Here is a 23,506-nt window from a genome sequence, read left to right on the forward strand (position 1 = left end):
GGAGGGGGCGGGAGGCACCGCCGCAGCCGAACAGCAACGGAGCCGCTAAGAGAAGCTAAGCACATGCTCGGAGAGTCTGAATAAAGATGACTTGTCCTTACCGGCATATAAGGATCTGCCAGAACCGAAAGGAAATACTTGTGACCGTTGTCCTTCACAAGGTCAGCTTGGCACGACTGAAAAGTGAGACAGAGAAAAACACAATGAGTACAATAACACAAAAAATATTTTTTCCTCCAATGCTGTATGAATATTTCATGTCTTAATATTTTTTCTCAGATCTCGTTTTTATTCAAGAAGCAAAAGCAAGTGCAAGCCCTCCATCGGGGCTGCAACCCCACATCCCCGCAGGAGAAGGGCCGGCGGGGAAGAGCAGCGTCTGAAGGAGGGAACCCTCTGCCACCCTCCGGCCCCACAGGCAGCAACTGCAAATGGGACCCCCTGCTCAGGAGAAGAGTTAAATTCGCCATCTTTCTGTCTCGTTGAACTGTCACCAATATTTGAGAGCCACCAAAGGCAAACCCAAGGAGGAATCCAACTAATTTATTTTTTTTTTACATTTAACACAATAAAAATTATGTAAGATTAGATCTTCTACAAGGCCCTTGTCTAATTCTCCCCGTGATTTCCAATCCCATGCCAATGCAATTAGCTTCCCCTAGATGAGGTCTGCTGACACCCGCTGCTCACTACCTTCCAGCCGCACGGGGAGATATCCCCCCGACTACTGTGAGATCCCCGACAGCTCCATGAGGTCCCCGGGCAGGAGGCAGTGCCCCCACCTCTCCCTTCAGAGGACACTGCGGTCACACGTCAGCCACCAAGCGCTAAGCCAGCAGCCACCACGCGCCACGCAGGCAGCCCTACGCGGGCACGAGCCCCCGGCAGAGGCTCTGGGGGGCCCTCCTCCCCCCGCCAGCTGCCCACCGCGGGACTCCAGAGCTAGGGAAGTTTCTGGGCAAGCCCGGTCCATGACCTTCCTTTAACAAACATCGCACCCCTTCCCCGTGCTTACGGGAGGTGCAGTTTGAGAGCCCAGTCCTGCCCGGTCCTCTCCGTACCGCTCTCGCCCGTGTCCCAGCCCGGCAGCCGGGACGGGACAGTAAGTCCTGTGACTGCAGAGCACCGTCCTCCCCGGGCAGGGCGCTCCTGGAGAGCGCCGCACGCAATGCGCCGACCACATCTTCCTCTTGGAGCGGCCCACATCGATGGGCAATTACCAGAAAATGGGGGGGGGGGCAGAGGAGGAATTATTCATTCTTTATATATTCATTCTTTATACTCTGTCCAATCCCCCCCCCTCGGCGGGACTAGATTTTGACGAGAAGATTTCAACTCATCTACGCAAATGAGACTAATCATTGTCTTATTTGGTCAAGCGCTACAGTGTACTACATCGGTACCCCAGTAGCATCCAGCAGCATGATCTCCTACTGCACACCATCAAACACTGCAGAGCAACACACTGCCTTTAGAGGCCCGTAAGGAGAGTAGCGCGGGTTTTCCTGGGGTATATCAGCAGTGACACGCATGGCGTACACCGTGGGTTTGCAAACACACCAACTCAGGCCTCAGGTTGCCGTGTTAGGGTCAAACCGAAAGAATACGTACTACGAAAGTGAAAATCTGAGGGAGGAAATGCTGCTTCGGCAATCGGCTTCCCCCGTGACTGTGGTTCTATCGCTTCGTGCCAGAGACAGGACCGTGTATTTTTTATCAGGCGCAGAAGGTGAAGGAGGGAACTAATTGTTGAAAGGAGAAGGGATGGCAAGACAGAGATGCAAGAGAATATTTTATTGCTGAAGGGAGTAAAGACGCTGGTTTTGGCAGAGCCCAGAGCAGAGGGAGTGGGCTGGTGCCAGGCTGCAGCTACGAGAGGCTCTCCTGCCTTCTGCGCAACGCAGCACGGAGCACAGGCTCGCTTTTCCCCCCTTTTCCTTCTCACTGTGAATACTTTCTGTTCCTTACAGAAACCAACCTCCGTGCCACCACGCAGGCAAGCAGACACCAGCAAAGAGAAGGCTGCCCGTCCTCACCCTGCGCCCGGCGTGCCGCCGCCGCTACCCGAACTCCCGGGGCGGGAGGGAGGGAGCAGCTCCCCTAAGGCCGGCGCCGGCCCCAACCTCCCTGCTCAGGTCCCGCCAACCCCACGGAAAGGCGGCACCGGGAACACCTCCTCCTCGAGGAATAAGCAGCTACCCTTGCGAGTACCAATACCGCACGAGCAAAGCAAGCTGCGGGCCTGGTGTGAAACTTTGGCACTTACGGAACATCTGAAGCTCCCAGTGCTGGGGAGGGACGAGAGCGCAGAGCTCCCCTCGCGGCTCATCGCACCACGTGCGCTACGTAACTCGTCCCTAACCCTGCTGTGTCACACCACTGGATTTGTTTCACACGTACATGGCCAAACCCTGTGCCAGCCGAGGAGGGAAAAGACATGTCTGTATTGACATTTAGCAGGTATCGCTACAGCATTCTTTTTGCTTCTGACGTAATGACGTATTTGTTCCCTTTACAGCGTGACGAGTCGCGCCGCTGCCCGTCCCCTCCCTCAGCAGCGTTCGTTGCCCTTCGCTGCTGGAGTCGCCCTCTCCCCCTTCTCACTGCCACCACTTGTCTGCGGAGCTCACGCGTGAAACAGCCGAAAGAAATCCTAATACAAATTTCCAGAGTATTTTTGCTGTGGTTTGCTTCTCAAGTGCAGCCAACTAAAGGAGCGGGGCAACAAAATAAGGCATGGGAGGGATAAATGCCGCTGGCGGAGGGGGGGATGAGGGGAAAGAGCCCTCTCGGACTGGCTTCACCCCCAGAGAAAGTGAAGGATGGCACGACACGCCGTGTAAATTATACATGAGCCCACCCTGAACCCTACCTGGGGCTGAGGCGCAGCCACGGAGAGGCATGCATCAAAATAAGCTTTTCAGGAGTAGCTTTAAGATGAATAGTTTTCATTTTCTTTGCCTTCCAAAATCCTCTTAGGATGTTAATGAAAATATATTTATAAAACTAAACCTGACAATGCTAGATCAGCAGCGGGTAAAAATTCCAACAAATTCAATATTATTCTCCATGCTAAAATGGAAGAGAGATAACAAAAATAAACCCCCAAACAGGCAAGATCCAACTTGTACAAGCAGTTCAGACAATTTCATATTGGCTTATGACCGAGTCTGCAATTAACTGTGCGCATCACTCCTAATAACTTTATATTGCTCAACTAATCGCACCCACAAACCACGGAGTCTATACAAATTTATCTGCAATTACTGGCCTGCTTAATTATTTGCTTTAAACCCCACAAACTAGAGCTCTGGCAAAGGCCATCTTTAAAAATCAGGGCTCAGTTTTTAAACCTCATCCCGAAAGGTGCTGAACTACCGCAGAGAAGAGCAGCCTCACGGGCCCGGGGTAGGAATAACCCGCTTTCGGGGGGGTGACTGCTTCTGTGCCAACCGCCTCCAGTGCACACGTTAGACTCGGAGTAGGATTTGTAAGTTAAAGTCACCAAAAAATTACTTTTGGTTTATTTCTAGAAAAATTCTGTCTGAGGAATACCCGCAGCCTGGTTTGGGAACCGGCAGGAACGGTCTCGAACAAAACACGTTCGATCACAATCCAAAGTGAAGCAGCTGAGGGAGGGTACGAGCGTGTGCCCGCGCTCTCACCCGGGAACGTGTGACAGAAGGGACGAGCGCGTTTTAAGCCCCCGCAGCAAGCAAAGCGCCATCTCCCCCAGAAAGACGCCCTCAGTGAGATCTGACGGGGTTCACCTGCAGCACCTGCCCCCGGAGCCGGAGGGGAGCCAGGGCCTGCGGGATGCGACCGTGACGCTGCAGTCTCAATAGACAGAGCAAACCCGCTCTCACCCCCGCAGCCAAACCGCCCGGTGTCAGCGCCGCGCTGGGGGTTCCCACCCACAAAGTTTCAGAAACGAGCTTTTCTACGAGTGGAACAAATGGCTGAGATGATGCGCTGGTGTCCAGACAAACCAGTGCCTTTTTGAAGTACCTCAGGAGAACGTCTCGGCTCTAAAGCAAACGTCGCTGAAAGCCCAAAGAAACAGCCCCGTTCAGCAGTACTCACGCTGTCCACTGCCAGAATTTTGGCCCAGATGAAGACAAGGAGCGGTCTCAGCTCACGAGCCGAACTCTGAAGTAGCTTCAGCACATACGGGAAAATGCCAACGGAGAGGGCCTGGGAGGCAGAGAGAGAGCAGAGGCTGGTGAGCGGCTCTGCCTCCCCGCGCCCCCGCGCGTGCAACGACACAGATGAGGAACATGGCAGAAAACAAGTTCATACATTCCTCGCAAAGAGGGGATCTCTGTGTATTTGTCTGCTGCTCGTTTTAATCTTGGATGTCACCAGACATTTTCAGACTCATTTGGTCCACAGAGACCGGGAGTTAATCTAGCACCAGCTCTTGCTCGTTACAGGCGGTGCTATTTTATGCTTCACGATACGCTGCACTCTCCTCAGATGGGGCCGTTTGCTCTCACAAGTAAACATTCTGCAAAAGCTCAATAATTACAGTCTTCCCACTGGAAATCAAACAGGCCTCTCGCCTTACGCAGGCTTTTTACCAAACCTTTTCCGTGGGATTAGAGACTGCGCTCACAGCGGGACACGCAACACGGAAAATCTCGGAGAATCCCACGGTGACTGCAGACACCCTTCCCGAGGGTGAGGGATCGTCCGGTGGGGCTCGCGCCCGCAGCGCTGGGCCCGGGGGTGTCACCCCCAACGCCCAGCACCGCACCGCCAGCGCGCTCCGCGAAGCGGGGAACGTTCGGCTGGAGCAAAGGCCACTGCGGCCGCCCCACAGCTATGTTTTGATCCTTGTAGAGGATCGTACCCCCAGAGGGCTTAACATCACCTTCAACGCGTAACTGTTCCCTACCCCGAGGGCCAAGCGGCCCGCGAGCAGCAGAGGGGAGTCTTGGCTGAGATGAAGGTGGGAGGTAAAGAAAACCGGTATGAGGTCCCATCATAGAGCTATTCCACAACCAGCTGGTGGTTCATCTTCACCATCGTTATCAACAAACAGCTCCATTTACAGGAGTGTTTTAAACTGCTCCTCTGTTTAATTCTTATTTGTCGCCCCCACTGTGCTACCCGCTTCCCAAAATGCAGAAGGCAGCTGCCGCCTTCTCAGAAGGGCGTATAAAATCCAGAGACCACACAGACAGAACACGATGCAGCCAGTACGCTGAGCGAGCGGATAATACTCATCTGGGCTTTTTTGTTGTTATTTATTTTACACAACAAACCTTCTTGTTTGTCCCAGACATTTTCTCCTGGTTTGTCCCTTACACTATTTTACACTAAACTACTCCCCAGGAAATCCTCTCCCCAGTAATGCAAACGAACAGCTCTTTGGCCTTCTTGATTAATGCAAACCACTTTTCTTTTAGGGACGCTTTCTCCATTTTACACGCATGAAGAACACGCAAAACACTGGTGATTTGTCAAATCTGCGGAATATCTTCCCCATCTTCCTTCCATAAATCATCGTTTGCATTTATCACCTATACTGAGAGGAACTAGACTTGTACAAGGCAACGGGCAGCATCCACGCACCAGGCTCACTGCCCACGGCCCCAGGTCCAAAAATCTTCCCAGCAAATCAAGAGCTCGCAGGCGATGCACCTGGCTCAGCAGCACCTGCGGAGGAGAGGGACAACAGTTATTGCTCAAAAGAACAGAAACCCTTGTGACTGCAGAGCAGAAACGGACCTCTGGACCGTTACGTGAGTTTGAGAAAACCGAAAGAAAACGCTGGCAGACGAACCCTGACCGCTGGAAACTGTCGCCCCACTGAGCAGTGTCGGCGGTGGGTTCCTGCCCCTCCTGACAACGCTCTCCCTCGTGCCGATGCTGCAGCCACCGGCAAACGTTCCCCAGGAATGTCGTTATCCCCGGTCTCCACCTCACTGCTCCGCTTGTCTCCCGCCTAGTTTCTCTCCAGCTCAGCGGGTCCCACGCGGTGCAGCGCTGCCCGGTGGAAGCAGTCCCTGCGGACTGCAAATATCCCCATCACACCACCCGTCTCTCCCCAGTACAGCGGGAACACGACGGTGTCTGCAGGAAGGGTTCAGAGGGGAGGAAACGGCTCAGCCTCCCACTACTCGAAACAGCTCAGAAGCAGAAAAAGAGGCTTTGCTTTCCTCGGCAAATCGATGTAAGAGACTTAAGAGGGAAGCAAAAGGTCACATTAGTCGTTAATAAAAATCTCATTAAACCGGAGTCTGACAACGATAATGAGGTGGTAGTTTACTGGCTTATACCTACCCTGGTGTGAAATATTAACAGACAGACTTTCAGTTCCTAATCTCCTTAACAGATGTAAGATATTGGAATGCGACGTTTAATCCTCAGTTTCAGCTGAGCAGCGTCCCTCAGCACGGCTCTCAGGGAGAGAGACGCACTGATTTAGCTCCCCAGTTCCATCCCCTTCTCAGTGTTTTTCCACACTGCATACTCAAATTAAATTATTTTTCATGTTTAATACTGAAGAATAACTAAATTACTTGGCTCGTGTCCCATACTACGGATGACCGATACTAGACACTGAAGTTGTGCAGAGGAAGTCCAGAAGAAGACGACAGGAGGACGTGTTAACTACTGTAACCGTTTCACCTCTGACTATCAGAGCTCAGATCTCAGGACAGGTCATAAGAGAAAGGAGTTTGGTCATCCTGCCCTAGTTGGCACCAGCTTGTTCCATCAACTCACTACAGAACTTGGCCCGATTAACGGTGTGCTTTAAAGATGCCCAACACGGGAGTAACAGGGGCAGCTGCTCGAGATTAAAGCGGCGATAGAAAGCAGGGCACGCGGGAGCCGGGCAGCTGCAACAGCAGACAGGGACATGTCAGGCGCTGGCGCTTACGCAGAGACGGGAGGCACACAGCTTTGACAATGCCGTTATTACCTGACCTTCAGAAAAAACCCAAGCAAATCCGCAAATTCTGTCGCAGTTGGGGAAAAAAATGAATGTAATTGAAAAGGATTGCCAGGTGAAGATACAAAACCCCATCTCCACACTGCCAGCATCCCACAAGAACCTTCAACCAAATCAAATCCTGTCTTATTTTAGAAGCTCTGTTTCGTTATTATCAAAACCAAAAAAGCCACCAGTCTCTCCCAGCTTTTTATATTCCCACTTCCCAAACTGATTTGCACAATAACCTGAAGCCAAAGCTGACACAAATTCTAGAGACTTGGATGAGGATGAGAGGAGTCTACGCACAATTTACAAACTTTTAGTGAAATGATGAAATTGCTACACTGTGCCACTGCACCACAACACGCACACAGCACTGCGGCACATCCCTCCCGGACATTTGGCCATCGCTGTTCCTAAACAGAAGACAGGGAAGCTAACTATGTCCGCACATGCAAGTTAGAGACTAACCAGGACACAAGAGGAGAATTTAGAAGTAACAGTCCACATTTTAGCAGGAACCTCCTGGCAAATGCAGGATGGAAGGAAGGAGGGGACTGCAGCAGCCGTCTCCCCACGGCTTCCCGCGGAGTCGGTGCTCCTCCTGTCCCCACACACTGGAGATGGCATGGCAGGAGGCACCTCCGCAAGGACCCAGCATCTGCTCCTCCGGCTCCTTCAGGCTGTGAGCGTGCGAACTTCTCTTTGAGGACTGCTCTCTCCTGGGCCACAGGAAGCCCCTGTGCCCAATCTGCCCCGTGCGCAGCAAGGATTCACAACGGAAAGCAACTCGCTGAAGTCAATAAAAGGCCATTTACAAAGGACCATTTCCCTGTCCTTGACATGTCCAGGCTTTGCACGGCTGGCATCACGGCCCTGCCACTCAAATACCTTTTGTCCCCAGGGGCACATCTCAAATGGGAAAAGAGCATCAGCCTTTGGTAGGCTACAGCGGTGCAGCCTGAGCACTCCCAAGGGCTCAAAGCAAAAAGATGCTCAAAAGAGCTCTGAAACGCACTTCCTTCCCTCTCTTAATCAGTTGGTCGCTGATCCAAAGTATCTCAAACCTGTTACCAAGCAATCTTATTCCACTATACCATTAATATGCTTTAATTATAAGAATAATTACGATGTCCTAGCTCATTTTTGCTCCAGGAAGGAAAGCAGGTTCCTTTGCCAGGTGACCTCTCAATTCCACTGCAAGGTTAAGCTACCTGCAGAGCGCTCTGGTGCCAGACAATTCACTGGGAAGCAGCAAAGTTGTGCCAGAGTAGAAGCCCACCTTCTCCTGCGGCAGTCACCGAGCCAAACCACACGTGTTTATCCAACTGATCTCTGAGGGCTTGGGAGGCTCAGGGAAACTAGGATTGGGTCTTAGAGGGGCTGGTGGTGCTGCAGTCCAGGGCAAGCTGGTAGCTAACAGAGGGAAGGTGAGTCTTCTCCGTTTAGTGAAAAACATCCTATATCCTTGTACAAGTGATGGGAACCACATTCCTTTAAACAAGAAGACTTTTGCTACCTGGTCAACAAGAGACCGCAGTTACCTTGACGAGGGTTTATATTTCTGTGAATACAAACTCCTGGGGAGGAGAGGGCAAGAGCAGATGACAACTGCAATATGTGCCTCGCCACAAAACATTATTTGAAATGAAGTGTTATGTTTCTCCCAGATTTACTTCTCCTTTATACATAGGAACTTTGTCTAGTCTGAGCAAATGCCTACCAGAACTCTAAGTTCCTTCCAGGCATGGTCTTCAGAGACTTGTTTCTATGTTCTTGCAGCAAAATTTCAGCATCACATTAACGGGAGCACTTCCCAGGTTGTACCAGACAGGTAAAGAAGCCATTTCCAAACGATTTACACTGCAGTAACTCCCACTTTCTGGAAACAGAGAGAAAATAAAGCCTCTGCCTGGCAGAGCATATAAGAGGAGATACCAGAGGAGAAAACAACAAAGATGTGCTACTCTATGATGAAGTCTTGCTACTTCAGAGCAAACGAGGAGGCAGAAGGTCCTTATCCTGCTTAAGCTGCAAAGGGACTACAGGAAGAAGTTTTGCTCAATGGAGAGCGAAGGTACAGGGGAAGAAAAGCACTTTGTCTTCATCTGCGCAGGTCTAGTAACATGCGATCAGCTCTGATTAATCCTGAAGGAGCCCACGTAACTTAGGTACCCAAAGGCCACCCGTTTGCCAGCGGAGCCCTCGGCAGCAGGGAGAGGCACACGCAATCTCGCGGTGTCGGCGTGGCCGAGCCCCTGCGCCGCCGCTCACCTGCAGGACGATGGGGAGCTGCTCCGGGGGGTTGCGGTTCTCCACGCCCATGGTCAGCCACACTTGGAATGCCGTCAGCTGCTCCGCAAAGAAGGGACTGTGCTGTTGGAGCAAGAACAGGAATGAGAGTCTGGGTTAAAAAAAAAAAAAAGGAAAAAGATGTGAAACAACCGGTTTTGGCACCTATGGACTCGCAAAGGTCATTGTTTCCAAAAACTATTCTTTTTGATTGGCAAATGTTTGTTTGGGGTTCCTTTAACATATAACAATTTTCCAAAGACTGACCAGATACAACTCCAGATACAATGCTGCCATTCTCTAATGTGTTTGAAAAAAGGAGAAGGAAAGAACAGAGAAACAGGAAAAGGTATTTCAAAAGGTCTCAGGGAAATGTGGGCGATCTCCTCCGCGTGAGAAGCCGACAGAACAGCAGTGGATTTATCTGCTCTGCAGAGGTAGTTCCACTCCTGCAGCAGCGCGCAGTGGTACCTCTGCCCAGCGCACAGCGAATACAACCCAAAACCATCAAAAAAATACGTCCACCCACGTCTCAGTGTTCCCTGGCTGCCATAAACCTCTCCACAAACCGGCGGCCGTTCGGGTGCTGGTTCGGGCTGTGAGAAGGCTGCTGCCTGTCTACAGGTTTTTAATTCCAGCCTTCTATTGAGCTATCCGTCACTTCTGACACCTGTAGCGCAGTAATAGGACTTCATACAGGCAAACAAAAATCAGAAAATGCACTTAAGACATTGAAACCACTAATTTAATTAGAGATATCTCGGCAGCTGAGTAAATGAGTATAAAAATACCATGCAGAGCGCTACAGTATTTAACAGACTTTACACCAGTGCCCTACCGAAGATACGCGGGGTGGGATGAACTCCCCCACAGCTCGCCCCGCCAGCGGGGCTTTGGCACGCCGCACTTAAGACAGTACAGTCATACGTTGTTTTACAAAACTGATCTTAATGGCATCCAGTGAATACAAAGGATACTGGCTTGTAGTACCTCGGGACATAAAGGAATCTGGTTAGGGGACAGCAAAGACGAGTAGAGAAAATACCACGTACTTTGAAAACCATTTGACGTAACTACGGCCTCACCCTAAGACGATGTGATCGCTGGGGGGGCACCAGCCTGGCTGACCGAACCGGGAGTTTACTTGGTGAGATCTGACATTCCGCAGCACCCGTGAAGTCCCCGGAGGCCGCTGAGGCGTGCAGAGCATCTCCCACCCCCGAACACCCATGGTGACCGGCCCACGCCGTGACACTCGTTCCCCAAAACGCTCTGCTCGCGGAGCGCTCGGACAGTCCCCGGGGACAGCAGCACCGCGTCGGCGCAGCGGCGCTCGGGGAACCGCTCCTTTCGCCACCCGCGCCCGCCGCCCGCCGCTACGCGAAGGGAGCAAACCCCCCCAACCCCGCCCCATCGCTCCCCTGCCACCCCCCGTGCCAGCCCGCAGGCCCTTCTCCACCAGGTTATCGTGTTTTCCAGGTCTGACTAGGAAAGCACACCCAGAGAAGACGCGCAGGGCAGACGCACGCGGTTTATAACGTGCTGCTGAAACAGAACGGCCCTGAAGAGATTATCGATCGCTTTATCCAGGACCAGGCTGGGCTCTGCGCCCGCGGCGGCACCGCGGCCGGTGAAGGGATGGCAGCGGGTAATCCTGTGGCTCACCGGGCGTTCCCCAGCCCACACGGGGACTGCTGCTTCTGCCAGCCCAGTCCTCAACGGGGCCGACCAACGCGGGGACACGGCGGCCCCGTCTCTGCCTCGCGGCACACAGCAATCCCTCCCCGACTGCCGCCTGCGGCACACAGCGCTTCTTGCCGGGCAGGAGCCAAGGGTTTGAGGGCAAACGTTGATTAGAACCCAAGGAATAGATCAGCAAGGGTCTGCCTGCTCCAGCCATTTGTCACAGCGCAGAGCTGAGCCCCATCCACTCCCTCCCCAAATAACGGCCCAGTCCCACCTCCCCGCAGGCCTCTCGCAGCGACGGTCAACAGGTTCGTACCTGTCCCCTCTCCACAGAGCACGCACAATCCCACCGGCACTAATCATGATGGATTTTAAATGAAAGCGAAGGAATTGCTCAGAGGAGGACCCGTGCCTGCCCTCACACCTCGCGCCCGGGGCAGCCGGGACACTCGCAGCGTTCAGGCTCCCGCCTGCCACCGCACATCGGTGGCTCTGCCTACCCCGAGTTCTAGTCAAAATACACAAGAATGTACGTTTGCCAGGCTCGAAAACACACTTGGACATTGTTTCCACCCTATCCCGAATCAAACACTAGTTGCGAATGACCACTCTTATTTCATAGAATCATAGAATCGTCGAGGTTGGAAGGGACCTTGAAGATCATCGAGTCCAACCATCAGCCCAAGGCTGCCAGACCCACCACTAACCCACGTCCCTCAGCACCACCTCTGCCCCTCTGTTAAATACCCCCAGGGATGGCGGCTCCACCACGTCCTGGGCAGCCCGTGCCAGTGCTCGGCAACACTTTTGGTGCAGAAATTTTTCCTAATAACCATCCTAAACCTCCCCTGGGGCAACTTGAGGCCATTTCCTCTTGTCCTAATTATTTACTCATCTCTTGTCTAATCTCTAGCAACTACTTGCCTTCCCTCATCCCTGAAATACAGAGAAATTTGCTGAATTTCAACTCACTTGACAGCGAATGCCAGATTAGGTCTAAGACTAATATAAAAGCACCCACTAATGTTGTTAGAGACCTGAAATAAAAATGAATATAAGGTAGGAGAGGAAAAATCATATTTGTGTAGATTTTAAAATACAGCACATACAGTGGGGAAAAAAGGGATGGGAGGGTAAAAGCCTTAGGGCATCTTTATCAACTATGGGATAATTTTTACATTAAAATTTTTCACTTTGAAAAACACGCTGGCGTGCTGGGTTTTTTTGGGTAACAATTCTGTTAGTCAAGACTGAATGCTCTGAAATGTTGAGTCAGGTCTCAGGCAGCATTGCTACCAGTAGGAGTTTCCCCCTCACCAACAGGCGCGGGCTGAATCCGACACCTCATACAACAGCGAAGAACTTAAAGTTGATTTTCAATCTACTCCTCCAAGTGAGGTGAGTAGACAGTTCCAATTTTCCAAAAGTATAAACCCTTAAACTTCCACAATTCAAAACTCAACAACCAAAAGTGATGCACTGCACTGAGGCTTCAAAGAAAGATGAAACTGGGCACACAACGTTTCAGAATATTATCCAACTTACCCTAAAGGCAGTTCCTTCCTCTATAATTGTAGGTAATTGGGAAAGGCAAATATCAACTGCAAGGTCCCATGCTTGCCTGAAAAAGGGGAAAGAGGAAAGAGAAGTCATTAAAAGTTATCTGTAAGTAATAGCAAGGTAAACCTAAATTCTGATCATACAAGTAACTGGACAAAGCAGTGTTGTCTGACTGGCTTGGAAATGCTTACTATTGTCTGTCTTTTTTTAAAAAAAGACAGATATAACACATGAAAACTATTCAGAAAACAGCGAGCAGGTCTACTCCAGCATCCTGTCAGGCTGAGCAACAAAATGTGAGCGAGGTAAGAAGCTCCCCAGCTGAACCGCACAGACACTGCTCCTCTCTGCAACGCAGAAAGAAGCCAGAGTGAACTGAAGCCTTATTACAGACCTGTCCTCATGCAGCAACGGATGACTTTTTTTTTTTCTCGACTAGAAAAATGAACTCAATCCTGGATTGGCTCCAGCCCACAATCCTTCAGCAGACACCTCTGTATTCAAGTCACATCAGCTCGGGAGATGCAGTCCCGCTGACGAGCCCTCCACCGCCCAATTCACGGACACACCGATACCACCACACTGACTCCCCGTCCCCGCACCCTCGACACAGTCACCGTGTCACTGCACACACCGCCGAGAGAACTAACGCCGACTCCACCACCTAACTCCGAGTTGGGTTTTGCGTAGCAGCCCTGTCTACAGAGCTGGGCTCTACGTGACTCACCCTAAGGACGGAGGGACGTACATTAAACTAGAAAAGAGAAAATATTTAAACATTTCAGTTTTTACACTTATCTACTGTACTATTTAATGGCTAAAGTATTGTGACTTACAATCCTGTAGCGTTAACTGTAACACTAAGATTACGTACAGCGTCCAACGAACCTGTTGTGGCTGACGCAGCGCAAACGAAAGGTGCCAACAGCCTGCTTCAAAACGCTCACCAACTAAAGAGGGACCAAACTGAAATAAATGCACTTGGTCTCCCAGGTTCCTAAAACACCTCTAAGAAAGTGAAACAGTTACTCATTACCCCAGAAACGATTATTCCTACTCTGTCCATAGAGGTTGCATGCACTTTTCATTTTAACAGATGAATTTACGCACTCCGCAAGGCCGGTGAGTTAAGCCACCACCCGCTGGGTTTCTTACACAAAAGAAACTAATTGACTCTCCCGACACATTTGCTCTTCCATGGCTCGTGGCCGTCATGTGTTAACATCAATAGGCCGAGCAATTTTTCTTCTCCTAGGAACATTTGCAGACATAAGGCCATGGGTGATAATCAATACAGTGTATTTTAGTTACCTGCTCTAATAAGTTCTTAAATCACCCTGTTTTGAGTCAAACAAAGCCTTCCATTAGAGCAACTGCCGAGCGAAATCTATCCCATTAGCCTAACTGGCAGCTGTTCTCAACCGAGAACAATCTCTCCAATTAGATGGAAAAATAAACTGGAAGGCTCTTGCATTTCTCCTACGGATTCAAGAGACACAGGTCGCTTCCGCTGCCCCCGCCGCTGTCCCTCTGCCTCACAGCACGCACCTTCCACTTGACAATACGCTGCCAATATAATTAAGAGGTAATCAAGAGATAATCAAAGCACGGGCAACAAATGCTTCCCACATGCTCAATAAAGACCCACGCTGGAGACAAAATGTTTACGCAGAGCTGATGAGAGAGATATTTATTCCTGGTTGAGGCAGAGGGAAAGTCAATTAGTGCAAATATAAAGATAATTTTACTTCAAGCAAAGAATGAATATTTCTGACTTTCGGGTTTCTTGGAGGAACAGGCAATACCACCCAAAGAAATCCTCTCAAACATTAGAAAATGTCAATACGTAGTGCCTCTGAGAAAGGTTTTACTACACAGGAGAAAGATGGTTTAGAGATCGGAGACAACTAGTCTTATTTCGGCTGCCTATAAAAGGATTGTGCACAGGTCCTTACGCTGCAGAGGCACAGAGCTAACATGCTGAGCTCCTCAGAGTCATTTTTGGTACGAAGCACTAACACTGCTATGAAAATGCCCAAAGCAGCCCTGCTAGGGCAAATCTCAAAGGTTTCAGAAAGAACAAACAAAAAATTAAAAAGAGATTTTAGCAGATTAAAACAAAACCTCTTCCTATGCTTCGAAAAACAGGCCACGAAAAACACCGTGGCCACACAGCCAATGTTACCGAGTCTTTCAAAAGAGTAACCGCCAGCACAAAGCCTTGACGCTCTGCTCCTCACCGCCGGGACCTGCGCAGCCCCATCGCCCGCCAGAGGCTGTAATCAATTCAAACACTTGCAACGGCTCGCCGGCCTTTGCAAAGCAGTGCAGCACCCCACTTCTGCCGGCCCTCCGCAGGGGACGGACACCCTCCGCCCAGCGAGCCACGCACCGTGCCCCACGGTCTGCCGCGCTGGTCCCGCTTGACTTCAGGTTGCACATGAGCTGCCACACAGGTACCCCACGGCGCTGGCAGTGAACAGGCGTGACAGTAATGAAAAGACTGAAAACAAGCACAAATGAACGGTAAAGGACTAACGCCACGGAGCACGGGAAGAGAAACAGAAGGGGAAAAATACCTGTTACCGCCCTGGTGAAAATAACGGCTGGTGGTGGGGAGGAGGAGGAGCAGTGATTGACTGTTTTAATATGCCAAAGGGAACTTGGAAGGCGGGCGTTCGTAGATACGCTCGCTGAACAAGATTAGACTTTAGGACACAAACGAGATAAATTAGGGAGCAGCAGGGGAACCGGGATGGGTGGCGGCGCATCCCAGAAGTGATTTATGAAAGCCAACCCCAGAGATCACTGCCTCTCTCTTCTTTCTTTGCGGAGGCTGCTCTTCGCAAAGCCCTTTGGAAGGTTTGTTTTCACCACGTTGGGTACAAAAAGAGCCGGGTAATACCTCAGCATTGCTCCTTCTTCCTTCCTGACTGCGCCCTTCCAATAACCCCGCACCCCTCGCTGCAAGAAGACACCACAATGATGCATCCACTGGGCAATACCCCACAGAAACATCACAGGGCTCCAACTTCACCACACAACACTACTAAAGACTGTGTTAATGAGCGTTTTTTTATACTACGTTGTCCTAATCGCTCTGTGTCTACAACAAATGGCTCGAGCACTTGCACAAGAAGGGAAGACATCTGCTCTTCGTACATCCCGGCTAAGTCAGAAGCTGTCAGACACTTACTGTCAGGTTTTCTACCCATTCCTGTTATGTCTCCCCGAAAAGGGCAATAAAACCGAGCGCCCCACACTGCGACTGATTTCACCAAGTCCAAAGGATTTCCATCGTGCACCACCTACGAGGAGGTGCCCATTTCTACGTGGTGCAAACCCAACGCGGATGAGGCAGAAACTCGAGGGAATGTGGGAAGAGGCTCCAGAGGAGCTGAAGCTCCAGTCACCCATCAGCCCGGCCACCGGCGCACCCAGCATGTGAGCCACAAGCCACCGCTGGGAAAGGATACTGCGGTTCAGAGTACATGAAAACTGAAAATGAAAAGGCATTCCTCTTCTGTAATTCTACAATAAAAATTAAGCAGGGAAAGGGCTCCCTTGAATTCCATCATTAACTCTCTTCTCCTGTGATAGAAACACTCATATATTTGTCTTTGCAGTTTAGTTTAAATTTTTCTTACCTTTCAGCACGAAGTCCCTATTCACATGTGCCCCCCAGACTCCGTCTATCTCCCCCTCAGCCCAATACGTGCTTCATTACAGGAGGACTGTTTAAACTTTTAATAATTTAACGTGAACTCATCCAGCTGCCGTTCCATCGCTTCCCGGAGGTGCTGCAAAGTTTGGACTTTTAAGCGAAGAACAGAGGGCCGAGAGTTCCAGCTTTGCTCGATGACTGTTTTATGGTGCAAATCCACGACATGTCGGTAACGGCAGCCCGCGGTAATACTTGAACAGCACAAATGAAACACGGTTGCAGAGATGTGCGTTAGTTCTTCTGCACTCACATGTACTGTATGAGTGGCACTTTTCTTACACTCAAATTTTCTGGGCTGAGTCAATGTCTAATGCCTTTAATTCTCATGTCACTTTTTTTTTTTATAACGTATTATTGATGTCTTTTAACGTTCTCTCTTCTTCCAGGAATAGTTTGTATTATATTGCACCGCACATACATTAGTGGGAACGACAGTCACGCTGAGGAGTGGCTGAAGAGAAGCTGAAGCCACGTGCACTCTTGGGGCTCAGCCACCGGCGTATCTGCTTGTTTTGAATTGTATTTCTGGAACTGTTAAATATTTCAAACTTTTTCAAGTATGTTGGACAAGATTTTTCCTGTTTGGTTTTTCTGCAAGTCCAATTCAACAACATACCCCCTTTGATTGGATTTTCAGATTTCAGCCTCAATTCACCCGCTCCAGAGCGACCCCGGGAACTCCTCAGCCTGCTGCAGGGCGGCAGCTGGGACCCTGCTCAGACACAGCTATTTTTAAAAAATATTTATTGCTATGAATATTCGTTACAACTCTGAAATCCTTCTTTCTCCTACCAACGCATTCCCCTGCTCCAGCCGCAACTTAAAGCACACGCTTTGCTATCTCCGTCCGACGTCTCTCGCCATTAAACTATTTGTAGTCTGTTAATGGGTCTCGGCGATGGGAAGCCTAACACAGACACACGCAAAAATCTGGTTAAATCAAGAGTGCAATCTGAATTAACTCAACCCTTCAAATGTCGAACCGTTCCAAATCCCCTCTCGAAGAACCGCTTTCCCCTCGCTGAGGCGCAGAGGCTCTCCGTGTCGCCACTGGAGCCTCATCTCCTTGAGCAATCGGCGCCCAGACCCACGTCCATCCTGCAACACCCCACGACGCCCAGAGGCCCCAGCTCCTCTCTCACCTGTAACTGGGTTGCCGTATTACGGCTTTCTTTTCAGCTAGAATTTCCAGCTGATTTTATTTGCAGTATGTTACGACTTCCTTTCAACAGAATTTCATGGTTGGTGTATACACTATTGCAATATTTCTATTACGGACAAATCATAGCTCTTCCAAAGCATAATTAAGGTACTTCGTTTTTAATATACGACCTATGTTAGGAACTATTTCCAAACACATTATTAGGTCTTTTCAAAGGCCGTGAATATAACTTGCTGCCAACAGCAGTAATGTATAAACCGTAATCCATCACAAGAGAGATGGAGATGCTGACAGAGCTCAGCCCTCCTGTTCTCACTGCACAATAGACGGAACGACGCTCGAAGTTGAACAGCTCAGCCAGTCAATCAATACATATTAATATTAATACTCGTATTAGAGTAGTGCCTGCAGCGGCCAAGAACCTATGGTGCGAGGCACCACACAAACACAAACCGCACGTGCCCGGAAGGGTTTATGCCTAAGCAGGTTCAACAGAGAAAGCCAATAAAAGTAAGAAAGACACGAAGGCATGAAGTATGCCAGAGCCTACCAAACAGGGCAGGGTCACCGGGGTCAGCTCTCCCGATTCCTAACGAGGGTGCCCTTCTTGGTGAAATAAAGAGATTGACAGCCTGTGGGTCAAATTTCCCCTCAAAAAATAAGTTTTCACTTTGCTTCAATTGTTCAGGTAAAGAGGATAATTAACAGAGCAGGGAACAGTGGTCTCCCAAATGAATTGCCTGGAACAATAATTTAATAGGTCAAAATTCTAAAAAGTTGTTTTCAAAAGCACTAAACCAAAAGGAACCGAAGCTCCCGTCTCCAGCAGCCTCAGCGCTCCCCCACACCGTGCCGGATCCTCAACTCGGAGACGTTTGAGTGGGACTCGGGGAGAATTACCGAACCAGCAGAGACAAAGGTACGTGAAAAAGATAAAGAGCAAATGGCTCAGATTTAATGTCTGAAAAGGGGCAGCCGTAACTGTTCGGGAGGTAGTGACGCTCACGCCCAGCACCAGGAGCGCTCGGCAGCGCCTGCCCACAGCCAGCCCCACAGCCAGCCCCATGCGGCCCCCGGCGCCGGCACAGCTCCGTCCCTCAGCCACCCACCGCGCCTGGGAAGCAGGAACGTCGTCCTCTGACCCCGGAGCCCGTCTGCGCCCACCGGGCAGGAGTTCGTCCTGCGCTCTCCCCTCTCGCTCCGCGGGGTGTTCCGGGAGGAGCCGCGAGGCCGGTGCAGAGCACCACGCGCCGACCCACGGTGCTGCGACGAGGAGGGACATCGGGGCAGCAGGCGCAGAGTTCAGGAGAGACAGTGCGTGCGTTGCTACGGCCACTGAAACACTGACATTTACTTACGCCTTTTCTGCAGAAGATGGTGCAAAAAAGGTACTAACATACAGCAAACCAGTAGTTTGCTGCTCCGGTCAGCCTTCTGCTGGGCTGTGCATGATCTCTGTAGGCAGATCCCACTTTTAGTCACTATCTCAGCTGTGACGGTGCAGAAGAGCAGAGAAACACCGTAATCTCACATCCCCTTTGTGAATGGAGAAGCAAAGCCCAGGAAGGCAGATGAGCAGCCGGAGGGTAGTGGAAGAGGGGAGAATATTTGCGTACCTGTACTGGAGAAGTGAAAACTTCACACCACCACTTTGGCTGCAACCAACAACCCAAAACCTGCGCCCGGAACACACACCGGGTGCGCACAGGATCACAGTGAAAGGTATGAGGCCCTAAACCAACCCAAATAAACAGCCCCAAAAACACAGAAGAGGGGAGGAGGAGGATGAAGAGGATGAAGAGGAGGAGGAGGAGGAGGGGTGGGGAAGTGCCCCAAAGCCTGAGGTCAGACCCTTGGGGAGCAGTGGCTGATACGCGCCAGAGCCACGATCTGCATTCACCACACGTTCATAACGCTGCAGGAGAGATCCCCGGGGGGTGGTCTTGCCCACCGCTCGCAGATCAAACCGTTGCTGACGATGCGGCAGCCCGGTCTCACTCCCCAGAGCACGGTCTGACATGCTGGGCAGGAAAAATCTGTGAAAAGTCTCAATAAACCAGCAATCAGCAAAAACTCGCTGTAGCATCCACCACCTAACGATGCAGATGTAGATTCCACGCGACCATCAAACCACACTGTTTGAAGTTTCCTTTCTTTTCAACACTGCGTTGGTCAACTCTCCTGCCCTCCAGCCACGTTACCCAGTTCATCCGAGCAGTAAACTGGGTTTGGAGGTTTCAGCTCAGGGATCCATTAGAAAATTCTTGAATGAAAGGTGATGGATAAGTGCAGATGATTATTTTTAGAAAATATTTAAGCGAGCCCTAAATTAGTTTCTAAATCTGTCTTTACTAAAAGTTCCTAATAATCAACTGAGCCACCTCGGACAAAAGTGGAATTTTCCCCTCTGCTAGATTCGCTTCAAAGCGCACATTTTTTGGAGGACACTGAATAAAGTGTGTCAAGGGACTCTGCTCACTTGCTCTCTACTTTGCTGCCGTTCGGGACTCACAAGGAAAAAAGCCCCATGTGTGACTTTGCTGAAGGAATTTCTTCTTCTGGTAAATCCCAAAAAGCAGCAGCAATGCCGCTATCCTGTGGTACCGCCTGAGGGGCTTTACAAAGGGATTTACAGCAGGAGAACTACACTACCAGCACAGAAAAGAACGTGGTTCTCGAACCCATCATGTTACCACACAGGTCTGAGAGAGACACAGGATGGGCTTCACTCCTGTGGTTCTGCACGTGGATGGTGACACCAACTCCAAGTCGGGACATACTCCCGTAGGAAACCAGAAATAGAGGCTTTCAATACGCTGGCGATAAGAACGAATTATATTCCCGTAAGGAACTGGAAATACAGGTTTTTAATATGCCGGCAATAAACAAGCTATAAATAACTCAAGATTATTACTGGTTTAATTTCAAAATTTCTGTAAAAACGTGTTCCACTCTACCGCAACTGGAAACGCAGAGTTCCATGGCTCAAGCTCTGCCACGTCGAGTGGCAACACCGTCTGACAGACACCGCGGGAACCCGGGTGGTTTTTTCTACTCTTCACTTACAAACGTCCCAGTCCCTCACGTGACACAATGGTACAACAACTCACCGTATCTGCAAACGACTGAAACTATTTTCCTCAAAAATTGCTAATCCAACACTCAAGAAAATTGTTTGCCACATACAAACACACAGAACCGTTGGCGAGGCTGCCCCATTGCTAGCAATTCCGTCCGAAGTCTGCCCTGTTGCCTCCACGCTTTTCAACAATTAAAGCGACTTTGCGTTACCGGCAAATGCCTCCTGGATGGCCGCGGGCGCCTGCCAACGCCACCGGGGCCCCGGCGTGAGCCTGCCGCCGCCCCGAGAGGAGCCACGCCGTGGAGTCTGAACTCCCTCATCATCACCGCTTCGTATCTCTTCTGCCTTTATTTTCCTCCACAATTTTATGGAGGAAGCTTATCAAAAGGATTTTGAAAACTTGGGCAAATTAAGCCCCGTCAGCCACCACAACTCAACATTTCATTCGCCTTTTAGCAAGCTCCCAAGCTCCCCCGCCGTCATCTTCTCCTACAGGAACTACGTTCGCTTGACTGTACCAGTCTGTACTTCGCCAAATTCTGTACTGTTCTATTCTTAATCATACTGAATAAAAAAATGAAAGCAAGCATTTCTGTTATTACTGTTATTTTTATTATTATTATTCATGGGACATTTGTCTGATAGTCAAAACTACATTTAAAAGCTTTTTGATAACTGTGCCACCTCCATTTCCATTAATAATCTTAAAAGCCACAGTAAAAGTAAATGAACTCTGCAGCAAAACATTTCTTCTATTTCAGCAACGCAAGTTCCGAATTTTTCCCTCGGGCCCTCAGCTCTCCCCCCGACACCCGCAGGGGACCGGCTCCGCTTGGCGCCAGGAAAGGCAGCACACGCTCAGGATGACACAGCTCAACTGAGGTTTCTGTTACAGAATTACATCCTCATTACGTCTGCGCAGAGGAGAAATACATTCGGAGACGGGTACCGCACTGCCACGTGCCCCTTCGTTTTCGACCCACGGACCTCCTCAGCAAAGCACCGCGTACATCTACGCCGTGAGAACCTCTCGTGACCACAGTGCCCAAAATCTCCTTACGGCCTCTGCGGGGAGGGCAGCGCGCGGCTCTGACTTACCACATGGCGTGCATGTACGTCGGAGGCAGGCGGGGGCTGCTCACAGGGGTACAGTTGTAGGATCTCATAATTCTTTCGGCCAAGAGGAAGTTACGAAACAAACTGGCCACGAGCAGGTCCTGCCTGAAGAGCTTCTGGAAAAGGTCTGCCGAGACATTGCGCGAGTTACTAGATGCATGTCTTGGTAACGTAAGTACCGTAGGTAATATGCAAAAATCATTTAAAACATAAAAGGATGTTAATATTTTACTCTGGTAACAAGGAATCTACAACGGTTTTGCAGTGACGTGATATGACAACTATGAAAAGGAAATCCTGCCGTCTAGTCCCTCAAAGCATCGCAAGTACTCCCCACTTTACATTAACAGAACTACATACTTTCTACTTCAGGTTTTTTTTGCCTTTTCTGGATAAAACTCCCCTTTTGGCTTTTCACTTAAACTCAGCCTGAGTAAGTTTTTGGAAATTACTGAGGTAGAAAAGGGCCTCTGTGTGCTACTTAACCGACGACACACCTGCTAACTGGCAGTCGGATGTGCTTATGAGAAGCCAAAATGAATCCTCGAAGACAGCAGCTGTGCCATCTTCTGCAGAGGCAAGGAAGAATTTATGCTGTACTGAGCACTGGAAAGAGCACAGTTGGAAAACTGTTTACAAATTTGGCCACCCGTGCTGCAGAAGAACGAATTCAACGCAGAACAGGGGTAGAGGAACGGGATGAAGGTGCTCGTGGGAAACACAGAGTGCCTTACCAGCAAAGAGGAAAGAACCTTTCCTGAGGATACTAATAAAGGCTGGAAGAAAATAGATTGCTCTTTACAAACACAGTAAGAAAGAAAATTATTCAAGCCAAAGCAATCATGTCGGCACTAGAAGAAAACCTGTCTGGTTTCTAATGATCAGGTTGCTGAAACGCTTCTGGGAGAAAAGAGGGAATGTAAAAAATGAACTAGCCTTCAGAACCAGTCTGAGCTCTTCTTTCAGTATCGGGCTTTAATTTTCTCATTTCAGTGTCTCATTTATCTTATTCTTCATCCCTCTACTTTGAATAAGCGATGCTCGCTTCTGATGAAAACTCGATTCACCGGCCCAAGTCTTACCTCGAGGCAGGACGTTCCAGGCGATGGTGTCTGTGATAGCGGTGAAGATCCAATTCAGCTCTCCCAGGGGAGTCCTCCTGTCGTTCAGTCTGCCAGGAATCCTGCAGGTGGGGAAAAACCCAAGGAGGCTTCCTATTAGTTGGGGTTTTTGAGATACACACGCACAACTCAGCCTCAGTCAAAGCTCACAAAAGACAATATTTCTGGAACCTCAATGCTTAACCAAGAATTTATGTTGCTAAACAATCTCCCCTTGTCCGAAATCTATTATACGTGAATTTTCTTGTGACATGAATTGCTAGATAGAGGACGATAACCAAGGAATGGTTTATAGATAATGGAGCTAGGGAAGAACATTTGGGAAGGTATCACGGAGAGGACGTTGATTTCTGAAAAGCAAACGCCCAAACGCAGCCACCCCACAGACCAAACGCAGCGGAGCCGCCCCCGGGGTGTCTCAGCCCCGCTCGGCGCTGCGCAGCCTCCCACAGCCCGGCACTCCCACGCACCGCTTCATCCCCCCGAGAAAGTACGGGAGATGGGATGGGGAAGCGCCAGAAACACACACCCGACCCGGTACGACATCCCGCGGATTAATCCCAGCGCACCCGAGCTTCCCGGCTGTAACGACTTCTCAAATACGAGAAGCATCCAGACACACCGCACGAAGCGAGCGCTTTCTCTACGGCAGCGTCTTCCTCTGACGCGTACACGGGACTGTTTCCGGGTGCGCTCAGATGAAGTGTATCCCCTTCTATAAATACAGGTTCTGAACCAGCCAGAAATTAACATCTTATAAAAAATTCCTGTCTGTCTTGACACAGAGGGAAAATACACATCTCTGAAAAAGTGTCTGTTA

At 50.1% G+C, this 23,506-nt stretch overlaps 1 protein-coding gene across 2 annotated transcripts in view; it reads right to left on the bottom strand.

The window, feature by feature from the left end:
• The window catches only part of RPTOR (regulatory associated protein of MTOR, complex 1), a 152,536-nt gene that overhangs the window by 61,476 nt on the left and 67,554 nt on the right, over window positions 1-23,506 (bottom strand). Inside the window, exons 8-14 of one of the 2 annotated variants that reach the window (XM_009886826.1) lie at window positions 22,648-22,748; window positions 21,548-21,692; window positions 12,467-12,542; window positions 9,218-9,319; window positions 5,578-5,661; window positions 4,084-4,194; window positions 102-176 (exon numbers count right to left, since the gene is read on the bottom strand). In XM_009886826.1, the coding sequence (XP_009885128.1) occupies window positions 102-176; window positions 4,084-4,194; window positions 5,578-5,661; window positions 9,218-9,319; window positions 12,467-12,542; window positions 21,548-21,692; window positions 22,648-22,748 (694 nt within the window). The remainder of the gene's footprint in view (window positions 1-101; window positions 177-4,083; window positions 4,195-5,577; window positions 5,662-9,217; window positions 9,320-12,466; window positions 12,543-21,547; window positions 21,693-22,647; window positions 22,749-23,506) is intronic. The other variant, XM_009886827.1, reaches the window with a different exon arrangement.

This window comes from Charadrius vociferus, unplaced genomic scaffold (assembly GCF_000708025.1).
Source record: "Charadrius vociferus isolate BGI_N301 unplaced genomic scaffold, ASM70802v2 scaffold1116, whole genome shotgun sequence".
In the NCBI taxonomy this organism is placed as follows: Eukaryota; Metazoa; Chordata; class Aves; order Charadriiformes; family Charadriidae; genus Charadrius; species Charadrius vociferus.